This window comes from Opisthocomus hoazin, chromosome 18 (genome assembly GCF_030867145.1).
Source record: "Opisthocomus hoazin isolate bOpiHoa1 chromosome 18, bOpiHoa1.hap1, whole genome shotgun sequence".
NCBI lineage: Eukaryota > Metazoa > Chordata > Aves > Opisthocomiformes > Opisthocomidae > Opisthocomus > Opisthocomus hoazin.
Genome location: NC_134431.1, coordinates 13993108 through 14009482, shown reverse-complemented (window position 1 = coordinate 14009482; position 16375 = coordinate 13993108). Strand labels below are relative to the sequence as shown.

The following is a 16375-nucleotide window of genomic DNA, read 5'->3' as shown; positions in this document are numbered from 1 at the left end:
AAAACCAAAATAATCAAACATACAAAAAAACTCCAACCAGACAAGTGTAGCACCATTTTTGCCTGCACTCTGAACAAGCCAGCTTTGCCTTTACAATGCAATTTGGTAGCACAAAAATTGAAGCAATAAAATTTTCAGATTCCATGACAAAGATTTCACTAAACCTGTTCCTAGTGAAACACTGAGATGTGAAAGAGAATGAAACTCAGCTGTCAAGTTTTCTCTGTGTTATGCGTGCAGAGAGAGACTTTAAGTCTAATGGAAAATAACTGGGCAGAAGCAGCCATGACTTGTTAAAGAAATTAAACAAGCCAAACTGTCAGAAAAATCCAGAAAACATTTAGATGTGTAAAGACAGTAGCAGATCTTCAAGACAGCTCTATCTAGTAGAAGTCTAACATTTCAGAAGAAATTACTTGTTGACTAAGCACTAAGGATGTGCCTTTACTAAAAAATGACAGCTTGAGCTATTCCAGCACAGAGGGAGGGTCGCCTGTACAAAGCCCTACACACGCAGCTGCGCCCTCAACAGTGCTTCGCTGGTCTGCATGCTGTGAGAGATTTCCTGTGGGAAACAACATGTTTTTACGTGGCTGATCCATGAACACATGCGGGATTTGTGCACCCCAGCACAGAGCTGCTGTTTGTAACCATAGTACGACAATTCTGCAAGTAAAATAATTTCCAAATGGAGTTACTTATTGCTAAGATGGATGATATAAAAATATTTGGCAGCAAAACCTTTCAGCAGACCAAATTCATTTCTTCTTGTCTGCTTGATGTTTCCTCTTCTTTTCTGTCTGCTAAACTTCAAACAGTTTCTTTAGATACATTTTCCCCAAATTAAAGGTTTTACAGATCAGCCAGCACAACTGTACTAGAAGGCTGACGTCTGCTTTCAGCAGGCATACTCCTTATGGCATTGCTGTTAAAACACTGCAGCAAAGCAAACCAGAGCAGACAAATACAGTATTGAAGTGCCATTATAGGTGGTTTGAAATCCTGGAGCTTCATTTTTTAATGCATGGCATTAGGACTTATGGAATCATACCCACAGATACAGTAAAGGAAAATGCTCTACACTTCTTTTCAATGCCTTTGTCCTCACTGCAAGTGGACGGACTATTCATACAAGTATACACAACACGTGGATAATGCCTATATCCCTAGGGTGGGCTGTAAGCACAGTTACAATCAGCTTGGTGCATCTGGATGGTACCTGGGTTGAAAGCAACAAGTTGACTCTGTAGTGAAGACTGACTCTTAGCATGTGCCTAAACAGAAGTCACACTCTCAAACCCCACAATCTTTATTTCATAGCTTTCAAAACAAAACAATGTATTTTTGATTGCTCTTAATATTTCTAGATAAGTGAAACATATTATGAAGGCAGGGTGATTTCCAAATGACAATTTACACTTCCTAAAAAAAATAAACCAACAAAAAACCCCAAAAAACCTATTTTTCTCCTGTGTTTTTAAAGATCATGAGAAAAATGCCACTGGTGTCATCCCAAGCACAAACTTCCAGGAAACTCGGGGTCTGCACATGCATCATCTGACATGGGGTTGTCATGGGAACAGGCTGTCTAGAAGGAAAAATGTAGTAAATTGAATTTGGTGGTGAAAGTTTTGAATATTCTACAAGGGCTCAATGACTTTTTCCTGCTAGTCAGAATAAAGTCAACTTGTGTTAATGCAAACTGGGTATGTAGTGATGCGCAAACTAGCAGTACTACTCGAAAGAAAAGAAAACATCAACTCCTATACTCATGAACAACAAACAGTAAGAGGTATCCTGGTTTTTCATAAGGTCACTTTTCAGCAGGGCTTGTTTCAAACCATAGCTGTGGCATTCCACCCAGGAGCTACGCATAGAACCCTCCACAACTGAAGATCACAGCATTATCTCAGAATTTGCCATGCTCCATTTCCTATTCAAACACCAGTGCCGTATCAATCTTTCCTAAGAGTGCCATTCTGCAGTGTACTGTATTATAATATCCCAGATAATTTCAGTAATAATACAAAAGCCTGAGAATTAGGTCAAAAGAACACGATGTCAACTGTATTTAAATTTTAAATAACTCTCATTGCAATAAAAATTGCCCATAATTGTACCAGCAAATCCAGGCTGGTAACTTTTTGATCAGCATAGTGCTTGCTGTTAAGTTTCTTGGTACTCACTACTGACAGTAACCACACTACACAGCTACGCCACTTGTACCGAATCTCAGTACAATTATTCTCACCTTAACCAAAATACTGTGCTTTAGCATGGCAAATAAACAATCCTCATACACACATACTTTCAATGTGGCAAGAACACTACTGTAGTGCTGCCTGGCATGTGAAAGCAGTTAGCGCAAGTATCAGCAGAGGTAGAGCTTTGATGGCACAGGCTTGGCAGGAACATTCAAACCAAACAGGCAGAGTCCTCTGCAGATCTGCACGTGCAAATACTACTACATCTTTGTAATTAACAACATGCATTAGTGGGGCCGCAGGGTCCAGGGTTGCTCTATTCCTGCACCAGTCTGTCTCACTGCTGAAAGGGGAGGTGGTCTGACCTCTCCCCTCTACCAACTGCTCCTGCTAGCTGCACAGCGTTCACTGCTAGCACCAAGAGCTGAGCCAGGGAGCTGCCTGGGCTGAAAATTAATCACTTACAAGACAGGGAGCGAGGGAGGGGGCAGTGGGGCAGAGAAAAAGCACAACTGGATCTCAGGCAGATCAAGCAGCAGTCAGACATTGGCATCAGGGAAATGGCATCTTTCTGCGCAGCATTCCGCCAAATTAAGGCAACAAGGTCTTTTATTTAGTAGGTTGAAGAGAGCAGATCTAGGCATACACTCTGCAGTCACACTTCCCTGGGAGTGTTAGCATAGTTGTTCAAGGTAATTAAGGCACATGCCTAATTTTTGGGTGCTTAAATCTAATGCAAATCCTCATCTGCTTAAAGCCAGGCATCCCCTAAAAAATTTAATGACCTGATGCTTTTCAGAGCAAATGCGCTGCAGCAGCACTTGATATAATCGCAATCACGTTAAACTGGCAATCGTTGATCAGCAAGACTAAGAATAAATTCTCATCAAGATGCCCATGTTATTCCTAGAATGTTTTAGATGCACTTTCACCATCTTTCCCTAAACAATTTTTTGCCAGCCCAACTCAGCACCACAGACACGTATTCAAAGGCAAGGTAACTGGAAACAGGCAGAAATACAGTCAAGCTTCAAGTGAGACAATCCCTCTTGTACATCCTTTGTGAAGAGCAGTGGAATGCAACAATAGGAGGGGAAGGATATATTTCACCGTGGTTTAATCCCATCAATGTGTCAGATGAAACTCATTCATCACCTGACATATTAATCAGCCACAGAAAGGTAACCAAGGAATCTTTAATAAGGGAGATGATGCAAAGCAGTAGAGGGAAACTTAAATTGTTTTGTGGCTACTCCCAAGAGCCCAAATCCTACACCTTGCTGTGCCCTAACTAGATGTCCACAAGCAGCAATAATTCATCCAGTGAAAGAGCCACATGGACCCAGCATGTGTGAATGAAGAGGGTGGGGGCTGAACGTGATACTTCAGACAACAGGCCAGCTCTGGCTCCCCCGGCGTGAAGTGCCTCCCCACCAGCTTGGCCAGCCCCACAAACTGGAGATGTCCTTGGCCCTGCTCTAGCACATACAAACCAACTGCAGTGTCCTCGCGAGAGTGCATGAGCACCACTCACAAAACAACCACCGCCTCGGAACAGTCATCTCGCCACCTGAATATTTCAGCCTTTCTACTTACAACTTCTCTTATCATCATATCCGAGTTGTTTCGCAGTTCCTTTTCTATGCCTCTGACAGTATCAAGTGATTTCATTTTATTTCTGCAATTTCACTGATGTTATTTTTGGAGGTGTCTATCAGCAACAGAGAAACAGTCAAACTAAAAACACTAGCGATGAGCAACAGGGCTCAATAACAGGTGTAGAACTTGACTTACTGTACATTTCTTTAAAAAGTTATATACAAGTTGATGACCTTTGAAGATAAACACTAAAATGAAAAAAGCTGAAATGTCAAGCAAGACATCTTGAGCTATCAGCCAGGTGCCAGTGAATGAAGAACACCCAAGACCCAATCAAACTCTCCCACCATCTTAACTCTCTTTAGACAAATCACTTAAGGGCTTGATCTTCTGCTATTAAGAGCCTCAAGAGTTGACAGCAACTCCAAAACAGAAGCAGATTTGGACCCTTATAGTTTTCCTCCTCTCTGTGAAGTCAGGAGAATACTTATCTAATTACAGAATATCTTGTGAAGATTAGTGTTTTAAAAAGTACTGTATGCCAAGTTTTAATCATCATCATCTGGCTCTGGAGACATTCATAATCAAGTGAGCATCTGCAACTTTTGAAATCAAAGAAGCTGAAGAATGAGAAATAAGATGTGCCTCTGTTGCATAAACATCTGATTTCACAAGTAACTCACTGAGAGAAGCCAACAACTCCAAATTTGGGAATTACTTTTAAGAAAAACTTAGGCCGCTCTTAATCCTTGTGTAAACCACTCACAAACCTTTCGATCTCAGCTCAGATTTCAAATGGAAGTAGCTAGAAAACCCCATCCCTGTGGAAGAAATGTCTTTAGTCTTACCACTACTATCCTCACTGAAAAGAGCCCTTGAAGCAAAGTGACAGGAGGGAAGTGGTCATTTCCACTTCTGCTGTGTCAAGTAGTAGAAGGCGTGATGAAAAAACTATTACAAAAACAGAAGTGCCATCCAAATCACTCCCCATGCAATAGCTGGCGTAGTAATTAAAAAAAAAAAAGTAATCAATAAAATAGTCTAAAAAAGTATGTAGAAACCCAACAAAATCACATGATCCAGATGCTAAAGTTGGAGCAAGGTTGGCAGTAAACTACTCCATTTGGATGGATTAATCAGTGCCCTTCTCTGGCCTATTTTGGCATAAACTATTTCTGCCAGAGCATGCCTCATGCTTAATGGCAAAAAAAGAGAAAAAAACAATATGAGACTGAAGGCTATTTTCAGGGTATCTATAAGTACGTAATTTTTACCACCTTTTATTCCTCAGAGGATCATTAACAGTGTGACTTCACAGCTGTAAGAACTGCGAGGCCACACATGAGCTTGCCAAGAGAAACAGAAGACTATGTCCTTCAAATAGTTTTCGTACAAATGTCAGTTGCTTTTTGTCCAACTGATCTCCTCAGAGTTTTATTACACCCAAACATAACTTACAGCAACCTTCAGCAACAAAATCACACAACGTGAAATATTTTCTCTACATCCTAAACTTCAAACAGATTTCTGCACACAACTGCATAAACAAGAGACTGACAGCAGAGCTGGCTAGCTTTTAGAGGTGTATCTCTGTTTCAACTGTGCTTTCATATCCTTTTAGAACCGAATGCCAAACATATTGTCTTACTTTGTTCATTCCACTCACAAACATCACGCGTACCAACTCTCTCCAGGTATGAAAACAGCTCAGAAAATAGCGACATACTCTCTTTTGATAGTGGAATAGCAGCTACGTCTCCTTCAATAAGCATGGCACAGTAAGACCTACTTATGAGACGACACCTACTTATTCCACACAGTTAGAAGCCTCATTCATGGGGATTGCTGGGTGGGTATTGAAAGGATACCGAAACAAAGCACAGGCCCCCCAGGGAGAAGAGGGGATGCAGCAGCGGAGAGGGGAGCGCAGCAGGACGATGGCCTGATGCGCAGGCTTCCCTGGCAAAACCAGTGCTGACGACTGAAGTCAGTGTAAAGTATCTCCGTGGAAGCAGCATCAGGATTTTAATCATCATCCCAAACTAGACTTTTTCTTGTACTTCTGGTGAAGTAATTTTTCCTGGTCTAATTTCATCACTAATTTCCATTACAGCTGCACATTAATATGGTAGTGAAGGAGCAACTTAATTACTCTAATTTTATGCTCATATATACTCTTCAAAGATAAATTTGATGTGTAACTTAAATAGCAACTGAGCAAATACTTTAAGTACAAAACTATGCATAAATTGCAAATACCAGAAAACAAGCAAAATTAGAGATTCTGGTATGCACAATGCATAGCTTCCTTCCTAATAAAAAAAAAAAAAATAAATAGGCTGCAAGAAACTAATTGTAGCTACAAATAAGGAGGGAATCCTGAACTTAACAAGATACACTTCTGGGGAACCACTTGAAAACTAGCCTATTAACTGTGCTTTCAAAATCAAAGGAAAAAACCCCACCAAACCAAAACCAAGTCAGAAATTTAGTCATAAGCAGTGAGAAGCCTTAATACGGAGGAAAATACTTGACAGCTTATATTGTCTGGCACAGAATAAGATACAAATGTGAAGTTGCATTGTCCAAACCTAAACTCCCGTAAGCATTATCTGCACCACGTATGCCACCAGTAAGCACAGCATAAACAACAGCTACACAAAAAAAGAAGAAAAAACCCTCAAACCAGGAAAAACCCTTACTGCCATTACACCTTTGGTCCTAGTCTGGTGAAAATGTAGGAAGGCGAGAAGAGAAAACATTGCAAACCAGAGAAAATTATGCATGCAAGTATTTTGAAAAGAAGCATAATACATTGTTAATTCAGGTATCACAAGAAGCAGCAGTTGCAAACATAAACAGGCAACAGTGGCAGTCCAAACATGAAACTGCATACGGAGGGCTGGACGGCTGCTTTTGAGAAACATTAGAAGCACCAGTGAGGATGAAGTAACTGGTTAGACAAAAAGGAGCAGCCACGGGAAAAACAAAAAAGTACTTTTTTTTCGTCTTAAAGAATTACATAGTCACTTGACATGCTTTTAAAGGCACAACTAATTTGAATTGAGTCTTTAAAATTGTTCATAAAAACATAAGATTTGGCTCCATAGCGAGCCCTACACCTACACGATTTTATAATCTGCATCATAAGTAACTGGATCACCAGGCAAACCTCCCCCTTCTCTATTTTTTTCCACCCCTCATGGAAACTAACCAAGAGAACAGGATTAAATTTAGAATGATAAAAATCTTTAATCCATAGCACCATGGTATGAGGGACTTCGTTTACAGCTCAGAGAACTAGACACTAAAGTAGTTTAGTAAAGAGATTATTTTCATAAAGTATTTATAATAATGTGGGATAAAGTACTGCAGGCAGCAGCAGTACCCAATTTGTACAAATGTTTTTGAGGCCAGAAGAATTACAGTTGAAGTAAGCAATTTTCAGAACAGCTATAACACAGAAAGGATAGACTCAGTCAACTCAGTCTGGATTGTCTTGCTAGTGTAAACACTCAATCACTTCAATCCATGTGCATTTTAATCCTGCACTGAATTAAACATGCGAACGGTGATTCACTTTGCATATATTTTCAATGACAGCGAGATTGTAACAGCTGTTCCAGACTGATGCCACAAATCCCTCTTTATGAAAGGTTGCCTAGCTGGCCAAGTTTTAAATTCATCAGCATCCCGGACAATCTATCAGAAAATATCCTATATTCCTCTACAGACATCTCGGTCTACAAAGCAAGTATGAAAGTATTTATATGTTGAATAAATATTGGGTCACATGCCAGAGGAAGGGACTTAGCATGAACCTGGCCCCTCGTTTAGATAAACTGGTATGAGAATATTGACATATGTATGTAAAACAGGCTTCCCTTCTGCCTCTGGTCATCAGATGGGAAGACAATGAAAGGAGGCTCCCATGTTACTTGTGGTAGGAACTCACACCAGTGCCAAGAGTCCCTCATTCAGAGAGGAGAGTGAGAGGTCTAACTGGGAAAGACTTCCTGACCGAACCAGATTCTCACTCAAATCAGTGAGAATTTACTTGGAGGAAAAAAAACCTGCTTGCAGCAGGACAACGGTAATCTTAAAGATTACATTCCCTACAAATATAAAGATGAAATTTAAGTCTGAAACAACAGCTGTTACCGCATACAAAACTGCTGCAAACATCGTCAATTAAGCTTTCAAAGCCAACCGACTACACTGGCAGAAAAAGAGACTGTTGTTGTACCAGCTACGAAATGCATTCAGTAGTTACTCATTCCCTGCAGGGAGCAAACATAAGACCAATATGGTAACAAGATAGTAGAAAATGAGTGTGACTGCAAGATGCAGGCAGAATTAGTGAGGGTCATTTGACTCCTGCACTGTCTCCAGCTAGCAGAAAGCTCTGTTCAGAGGCACTCCACAAGCAAGAAACAAGACAAACCCTTGGTCACTCCATTTTCTACAAAATTTACATTATAATGTACGTAGAAGTTGCTCATTTGATTCAAAAACTCATTTGATGCAATCAATACCTTCCATAGCTGGGCACATACAACATACTAAGCTTCTTTTAAAAATGGGTATTTGTTCATAGGTGTAAGCTGATCTGAGCTCATAAAGTTGGATCATTCACTATGGTGATGATGCCTTTTTTCCAGTTGAGTTTCAAAACAGATCTGACAATCTATTTAAAGGTTTGTACTCTAATTTTTATAACCCTAATTCCAAATTAGAGTGCAGTTAAACAAAAATCAGCCTTGTATTCGAAAGCAGCTAGCCTATTTAAAAAGAAACAAAGCACTGTGTGACTACCGATAAGTTTTTAATTTACAGAACCTGTGAAGTGAGGAAAAAAATACAGTAATGTTGTTTCTGATGAGAAGAAACTATCAGAAACTCCTGTGCAAATTTCTACTCCACACTCCTATTTCACTGGTGACAAGATGTTGCACACGGCGTGCAGGGTAGCAGCTGGTAAGCACAACTCACTGCTAAGCATCCGTGTGAACTTGCACCTACTCTGATACACTACCTGTGTCTTTACTTTGATGTGACAGCTGCAATCCTCGGACTTGAGACAGCCTCCCACACATATGTATTTTCAATATAGTTTGTAATCAGATATTTTCTGAGGTGATGAATAAAGGACACGTTCTATCAATCAAATCAGACTGGCAATCCGCCACACTGATGAGCTTTTAATAACAAACTTGACAAGCATGTTCACGTTATCATTGCAATGGTTCCATAGCTCACAGCGAGCTGAAAATTTGTGCACAAACATGAGATTCCCAAGGAACGGGAAATTACGAGTGTATGTGCCCCATCCCTTACAATAAGGGCAAGCACCTGATCATATTAAAACCACAAAATCCCATAAAACTAAGAGAAGTAACCACCGAATAACAGTTGCTCATGCTGATTTTATCACTGCAGTAGGACCTTCCTTTAAATAGCAATACTTTGAACCCATTAATGCTCATTACTTCAACTGCAATTCTTAAAATCTAGGCAGCACAAAATAATTCAAAAGCACTTCACCCATAAATCACATCGGCCAAAGCCTTGAAGCAGATTGTGAGATTTCTGGAAATAGTCTTGGGAGACCTAAATACATTAATTAAATTTAACAGAAAATGCAGTTAAACCTCCTTGAATGCTTCCCCCATCTCAAGTAATTGTTCTGTGACTCTCTAACCATCCTAATTCAAACTTTCAAACTTCTGTTAGCCCCCACACGTACAATTCCTCCCCCATTTCCCAGTGGAGCTGTTAGCATCATGTCTCTAGCGTACAGGACACCAGCAGATTAAGGAAGCTCAACAGAAGCACTATCTTCAACTTATTCCACGTTTCAAAAAACAGGATGTGTCACGAGACACGCACAATGCATCACTATCTTGCCTTTATCTCCAGTTCTTTTCCTCCAAACACTGCTCTTTGAAGTTTGGAGTCTATACAAAGTGATAGAGTAATTATAAAACTAATGGTGCACGTGAAATTAGAATAATTCAGCAAGATATAGCAAGTCAGTACAACTATAATGAACACTTAATAGAGAGAATAAGCTATTGGTTTTAGCTAAGTTGCAACAACAGTGAGCATAACATCAACTGCAAATATTTAAGTGTCACCAGAAAGTGACTAATTTTGTTTGATAGTTGGGCTACATAGATTTGTTTAGATTTAGGAAGCCTGCCTGTTATTTAAGTACTATGTCCTCTTTTTAAGTGTATAACTTGATAATCAAATTCAAATATGCAGAGAGACGTGCAGGTTTACTCGTATTTAATGTAGTAACATGATTTGACTAGGAATCAGGCTAGACAAAGGGAAGCATGGACTGGTACATTTTCCAGTAGAAAAGCAGATAGCCTTCAAAGAGTAAGGAAATCCTAGTACTGACTGCCACTATGCTGTGAATACCAGAAGGGCTCTAACAGTTTAAAGAAAAGAGTGTGTATATTTTCACCTTAAAAGATGTATATTAATTATACTAAACAGGCAACTTCTCACAACACTGTCAGTATTTTACATTCTTAAACACAGTCTGTTCTGATGGCAGTGACTAGAAATCCCTATTTACCCAATACAGAACTGAACAAGCATGGCGTCAAATCCCTCCAAATAACTTCGGTGCAGGAGTGCTTCAGCCATCACAGACAGACCATGACAGGGACGAGGATGTAATTACAGAGTTTAGTTGCAATGTCTGACTACATTCCTAACCTCTCTTCTGAGACTTGACAATTGCAGGTTCAGTAAGGACTAATCACAAGTCCCAAACGTTACTGAACTGTTGAAGGGCTTTAGCCTGGTACCCAGTAAGAACCAGATTGTCACGTCAGACCCAGGAGTGTCCGCACAACTACACCTCAACACACAGATCTGACTGTAGTTTACACAGCCTTAACCGCAGGAGCCCAAACTATCTCACCCGGGAGTGGCAACCACCTAACCACGGCAGTGCAGGTTACACAAGCTGCACGAGTCTGCGGCTAAATACCAAATACTTCACCCACGGCGCTGCAGGTACACTATCGGACTGAGCACATTCATACCGGCCGAGGTCGCACCTTTCGACCGCAGCTCCGACGTGCCCAGGGGATTCACTGGAGCCAGGGACAGATGACAGCTTGGAAACAACACTGCTAGGCCTCAGGCCAGGTCTGAATCACTACGATTAGGACGGGAGAGTATTGGCTACTCTGGTTTATTATTGTGTCCTTTGCAGAAAGCAAAGTTACACAGTGACACGTTGCATATATGCAGGTGCAAAATCACATACCGGGAACAGGAAACAGTAGTTCAATTGGCAGCAACTCACAGTTTTGTGAGGAATTAATCCTGCGTTTGGCAGTACTGCTGTTTGCCACTTGGGGAACACTGAAACAGAGTGCTGAGTCATAAGTCCAGCCTAACCTGTAGCAAATCTCTAAAAACACTGCTGAAGTGTACCTCAGCCTATGCACCTCTGTTTGTGTGCGTGCCTCCCATGAAACATCGCTCCTCTGACACTCTGCATCTGCAAAGAATGCAGCAGCACTTCAAACACCTAAAAACCCAGGCAAGTTCTAAAATAAGTTAACTTCCACCAAAATTTTGCCTGCTGACATTAAACAGACGACCTCTATTCCTGACGGGCACATCACGCTGCAATGACAGATCGGCCTCACTGGGTAGCCATCCCGTGCAGTGCACGAGGCAGCGTCCTGCAGCAGAACTGCAGCACTAACAGCTGCATCGAAACACATCTAACAAAAGGGGCCAGAATTACACATCCTTGCCTAAGTTTATGTCCAGTAATTCCTAAAGTCAGAGCCTTGAATATTGTAATCTAACTCACTCTTGGCAGGATGCTGGATGTTATCTCCTAGAAACAAAATAAAAAGGAAACTTAAACGGAAATGTCACGTATAACAACAGTGTTCTTTTTCACCATTCATTACCAATAAAGTGCAAACAATAAACCTTTAGTTCAATGCTTTTTCACCCAGGCTGCAAGTCTACATCAACCAAGCAGCGGAGGAAGTTGCTGGCGAGACAGTAAAGCTCCACTTGCGCATGGCCTCAAAGGTCAGGGCGAGGGAACGGGCACCTCCGGCCACGTACCGGTGGGCAGAGGAGAGCATCCTGCCTCCCACTACTCACAGCTGCATTTCAGCACAGCACATGCTGATGCTATTTTGGAGCTTGTGTGTTATAGTGTAGGAGATGCGAGGCGCAGAGGAAAGATAACCCCTGCTCATGTTCACATGCTATGAAAAAAAATTCTAGCATGAGAAACTCCTTTGGTATTTTTGCAAACAAGTCACAAACACAGTACTCTGATAAAGAGATCCAAACAAATTTAGGAGATTCACTGCAAACAAAGGGGCTGCAAAAGCTTCTTAAAAAAGGTCTTCAAATCCTTCACAAGCCAAAGTGCTGGCTAAGAGAGAGATGGCTGTGACCCCATCTTGATTGGGACACGTTACAGAAGAAATCCTCACTTCGGTATCATATTCCCCACATCATTTTGTGAAGATCATACCTCCCTCTAGATTTTATATTTAATAACTATACAGAGCACTTCAACAGCATATCGGAGCTGTTTTCTGCATTTTCTACCTGTCTGCATATTGACTGAGACCTTTATCCATTTCCAGTGTTTGTGAAACTTGGTTTGCAGCCCTACCTCGTTGGCGTTGCTGCCCTACATTAAGCCTCAGATCTTTCAGCACACCAGCAAGGAAGCACCACCTTACCACTTAGCAGCACTGCTGACCTCTGTCAGTTTGTATCTACTCGTACAGTGCAAAGTAGAGCTCTGGAAATAAATGCAACTATTTACCAAGGTGAGAAAATCATGACTGCCATATTACTAGACAATAAACCATCACAAACCAGTAGGACTAGACACGCTTAGTGCAGAATTTACTTCATGAATACTTCAAACTGGCCTTTCCTGAACAAAGGACAGCGGTCAACACTGCTTGTTAGAAAGGACCGTAAGACAGAATTTACTGCCAAGGCATATGAATGCCATCTGTAGCATTAAGTCTGTTCGAACATTAATATTTAAGTACACTTTTAAACTAAGCCATTTATTAGCTGCTGTTAGTCGAGTAACATTTTACATTGAAAGGGTAAAGATCTGGCAGCAAAAATCTATACAATTAGTTGATTTAACTTCAATGGTTACTGATTATTTAGTCTAGAACCTCAACTGAAGGACAGGCAGCCCAACAAGCTACCTTGATTTCAACAAAAAAACAGAGTCTGGCTGGGTTTATATCTACCTGTGATGAAGTGGGGAAAAAAAAACCCAAATCACCCTGAATCACAAATCTGTCTCATTGGCAAGTCAGTGCCAATGAGGGCTCCACTTTTTGCCCACCTGAGTTTGGATCTGCTTGCCTGTTGAAAGCAGTATGACCCAGAGCAAGAGCTGATTTTTCATCTAACTATACTTAACATAAAGAATGTTAAAACAACAATAGTTTCCTTCCTTGGCATGTTTGATACTGCTGCCATAACAACATGCAAATATCAGTGTGCAACAAAGATATATTCATTTCTCCCTGGGTTTATTACCACGCTTTTTGATAAGCCCACTTTATGTTATCACTTCTCATATATTTACTAATAAAAACAGGCAGAGACTTTCCCCACATTTGAAAATGTGCATGAGAGCTTTTTAAAAGAGTATTATTTTTACCAAAAGCCAGTAAATAAATCACTATTTTTTCAAAAAAGCATATTTGCCAGATATTCAAATGAAGCTATAAAGCACCTCTGACCCTGGCAGCATAAATAAACCTGCCGAATGCTTATTTGTAATCCCAGAATATTGAATTACAGTAGTGCTATCCATCAGGCTACGAGACAGGAATTTCAATGCTAGCAAAAATTCAAACCCATTCAAGATTTTATTTAAATCAAGGACAGATTTTCGCCCAGGCAGGGTATTCTTCACTAATTTATCTAAACAGCTTGTCGAACCGTAACAATAACAGAAAACGCCTCGAAACGCTGCCCGGAGGCCCCGTGTTTGAGCCCCCCGCCTCGGGGCCGGGAGTCGCCGGGGGAAAAGTCCCATTCCCTTCCCCCGCCACTGGGCCCGAGGGCTCCTCCCGCCGCCTCGGGTGTCTCCCCACCCCCGGGCGGCCCCGCGGGGCTCCGGCGCTGCCCGCAGCCCCCGACCCACGCCCGGCGGGGGAAGTGCAGCCTGGGGCAGAAGCGGGCTTTTCCGCGCCTCTTCCGCCGCCCGGAGAAGGCGATGGCCGGGACCCTCCCCCCCCTTCCCGCGCGCGCGCTCTCCCCTCAGGCCGCCCTCGGCCCTGCAGCAGCCGCCCGCGGCGCGGGAGGAGGCGGGCGGCGCAGCCAGGCCCGGCGGGGAGCTCCGCGGCGGCCCGGCGGGGCTAGGGCAGCGCTTCTCCGCCCCGCGGCGGGCGGGCGAGGCCCGGCAGGGCGAGGGGCGGCGGCGCTGAAGGACATTTTAGCGGCTGGTGCCCGGCCCCCGGAAAATGGCTGCCACGGGAGCGGGGCCAGAGAGCGGCCCGGTGCGGGGTGGCGGCGGGGGGTGGCGGTGGCCGCCTCGTACCTTTGAATTTGAGCTCGTGCTGCGGTTCGAGGCTAAGGACCTGCTCCGCTTTCGCCATGTTCCTCCTCCTCCTCCTCCGGCTCGGCGGTGGCGGCACCAGGCGGGGAGAGGAAGGGACGGGGCGGGAGGGGGAGGAGGGAGGGGAGGAGGGAAGGCAGGCACCGGGGAGGGGGGGGACGGACGCGCCCGGCTGGTTAATTCACCCCCGGCCAAGCGGCCCCGGAACGGCGGAGGGAGAGGCGCTGCGGGCGGCGGAGCGGAGCGCAGCAAGGACGGGACGGGCCGCGGCGGGCGGGCGGCGGCTCCCAGCGTGCAGGCGGGGCCGCGGGAGGCGGGACGGGGGCAGGATGACGCAGCACGGAGGGACCCAGAGAGAGGCTGCGGCTGACGTCTGCCGCCCGCCTCTCGCCGCGGCGGAGGGGGTCGGGGCGGGAGGCGCCGCGCAGCGCCGTCACCTCACGGGGGGAAAGGGGCCCGATCCAGCGCGTTAGTGAAGTTCAGCCGCCACTAGAAATGGTGATTCGTAATAAACGCTGCCTTTTCCGGGAGCAGCCCGTTCCTTTAGGCCTGAGGTCCGCACACCGGGGGCCGAACCGCCCCGGGGCTGCCCCCGGCCGGGAAGGGCGGTGCCTCCGGGCCCTCACCGTGCCCCGCCGGGAGTGACCCCCGGGGCGGCCGCGGGGAGCGCCTGGTGCTCAGGCAGGACTGGCTCTATGACTCTAAGCTTTACGGTCACCTTCGCGAGCTGAGGCCGTTTGGGTCGTTTTTTGTTTGTTTAGGGTTTTTTTTTTTTTGTTTGGTTTGGAGGCGTTTTTGTTGGGGGTTTGTTTGTTTGCTTTGGGTAGGTTTGTGGTGTTTTGGAATAAAATAACCATGACTTAAAACAGTTTTAAAATTTGGAGGTTGTTCTAACACGAGGTACTGCGTTATTGGTAGCTTTAGGCCGCTGTAGTTCTGATAGCGGTACGCCTTTATTCTCCCCTCCTCAGGTTGTTTTAAACATTCTGAAAGTTCCTAAGAATTTATAAAAGTATTGCTGTAACCTGTCTAACTCAGCAGGAGCTAACAATGAAGCAAGGAGTTTGGGACACCAATACTACCAGCAGAAACACGCTGGTCTTAAAAACTGGTAATTTATATACAGCAGTAATTGTTCATTAGGCCACTGGACTTTAGACATAAAGGACTTTGGGAGCAGATACCCTTTGCAGAGATAAAACGTGCACTGACATCAATCAACTTCCAAAGAGTAACAACTCAAAGCATACTGTTACTTTAAGTCCTAATCACCGCCAATCAGCAAACAGGTAAGAGGTGAATAAAAATACAGTAAAATATTTTGAAAATTCATTTTATCACACCAATACAATCTGTGTGATGCAGTGTACCTCACTTCCATACAAGTTCTTTGTATCATGAATGTTGTTTTACTTCATAATTGCCAAAACCACCCAAGGTAGCTAAAACCATTGGGAATTCTTAACAGGGTTGTTCTCTTTTCTGGCAATAAAAGCAATGGCAAATGACAGGATGTATACGTTAATTGCCACTAAACAGGATGATGACATTAAATGCTCTAAGCACACCTACAGTGGCTATACCTCATCTCAATACTTCAGCTGCCCTTGTCCATAGATAATCCGTTTCTCAGCTCCTAAACCACCTCCGATCCTGTTTTTTGTTTTTGTTGCAAGATGTCTTTCATTCCATGCAAAAAAAAAACAAACCCATGTCTGTGTTCAGTAGAACTGTTGGTTTTGCATCATGCAAGTGAAACCTGCTAACTCCTTCTAACCAATACATCAGGACTAATTTTTAGAAGCTTCAGCAACATCCAGCAACGTGCTCAAATAACTGCTGTACTGCTGTTTTTCCTTAAATTCCCTCTCTGTTGGAGAAAAAATGGTCACATAATGTGACAAAGTGGTGCCTTTTTTTTTTCCCCCAGGTCCCTGCTATTCTACTTTGCCTAGTTAGACTTGGA

General features: G+C 43.3%; 1 protein-coding gene across 1 annotated transcript in view; it reads right to left on the bottom strand.

Moving 5' to 3' along the window:
* Positions 1-14717, bottom strand: part of VAPB (VAMP associated protein B and C) — a 34630-nt gene extending 19913 nt beyond the window's left edge. Inside the window, exon 1 of the mRNA XM_075438436.1 lies at positions 14392-14717. Coding sequence (XP_075294551.1) covers positions 14392-14449 — 58 coding nt within the window. The 5' untranslated portion in view covers positions 14450-14717. The remainder of the gene's footprint in view (positions 1-14391) is intronic.
* Positions 14718-16375: the final 1658 nt, after the last annotated feature.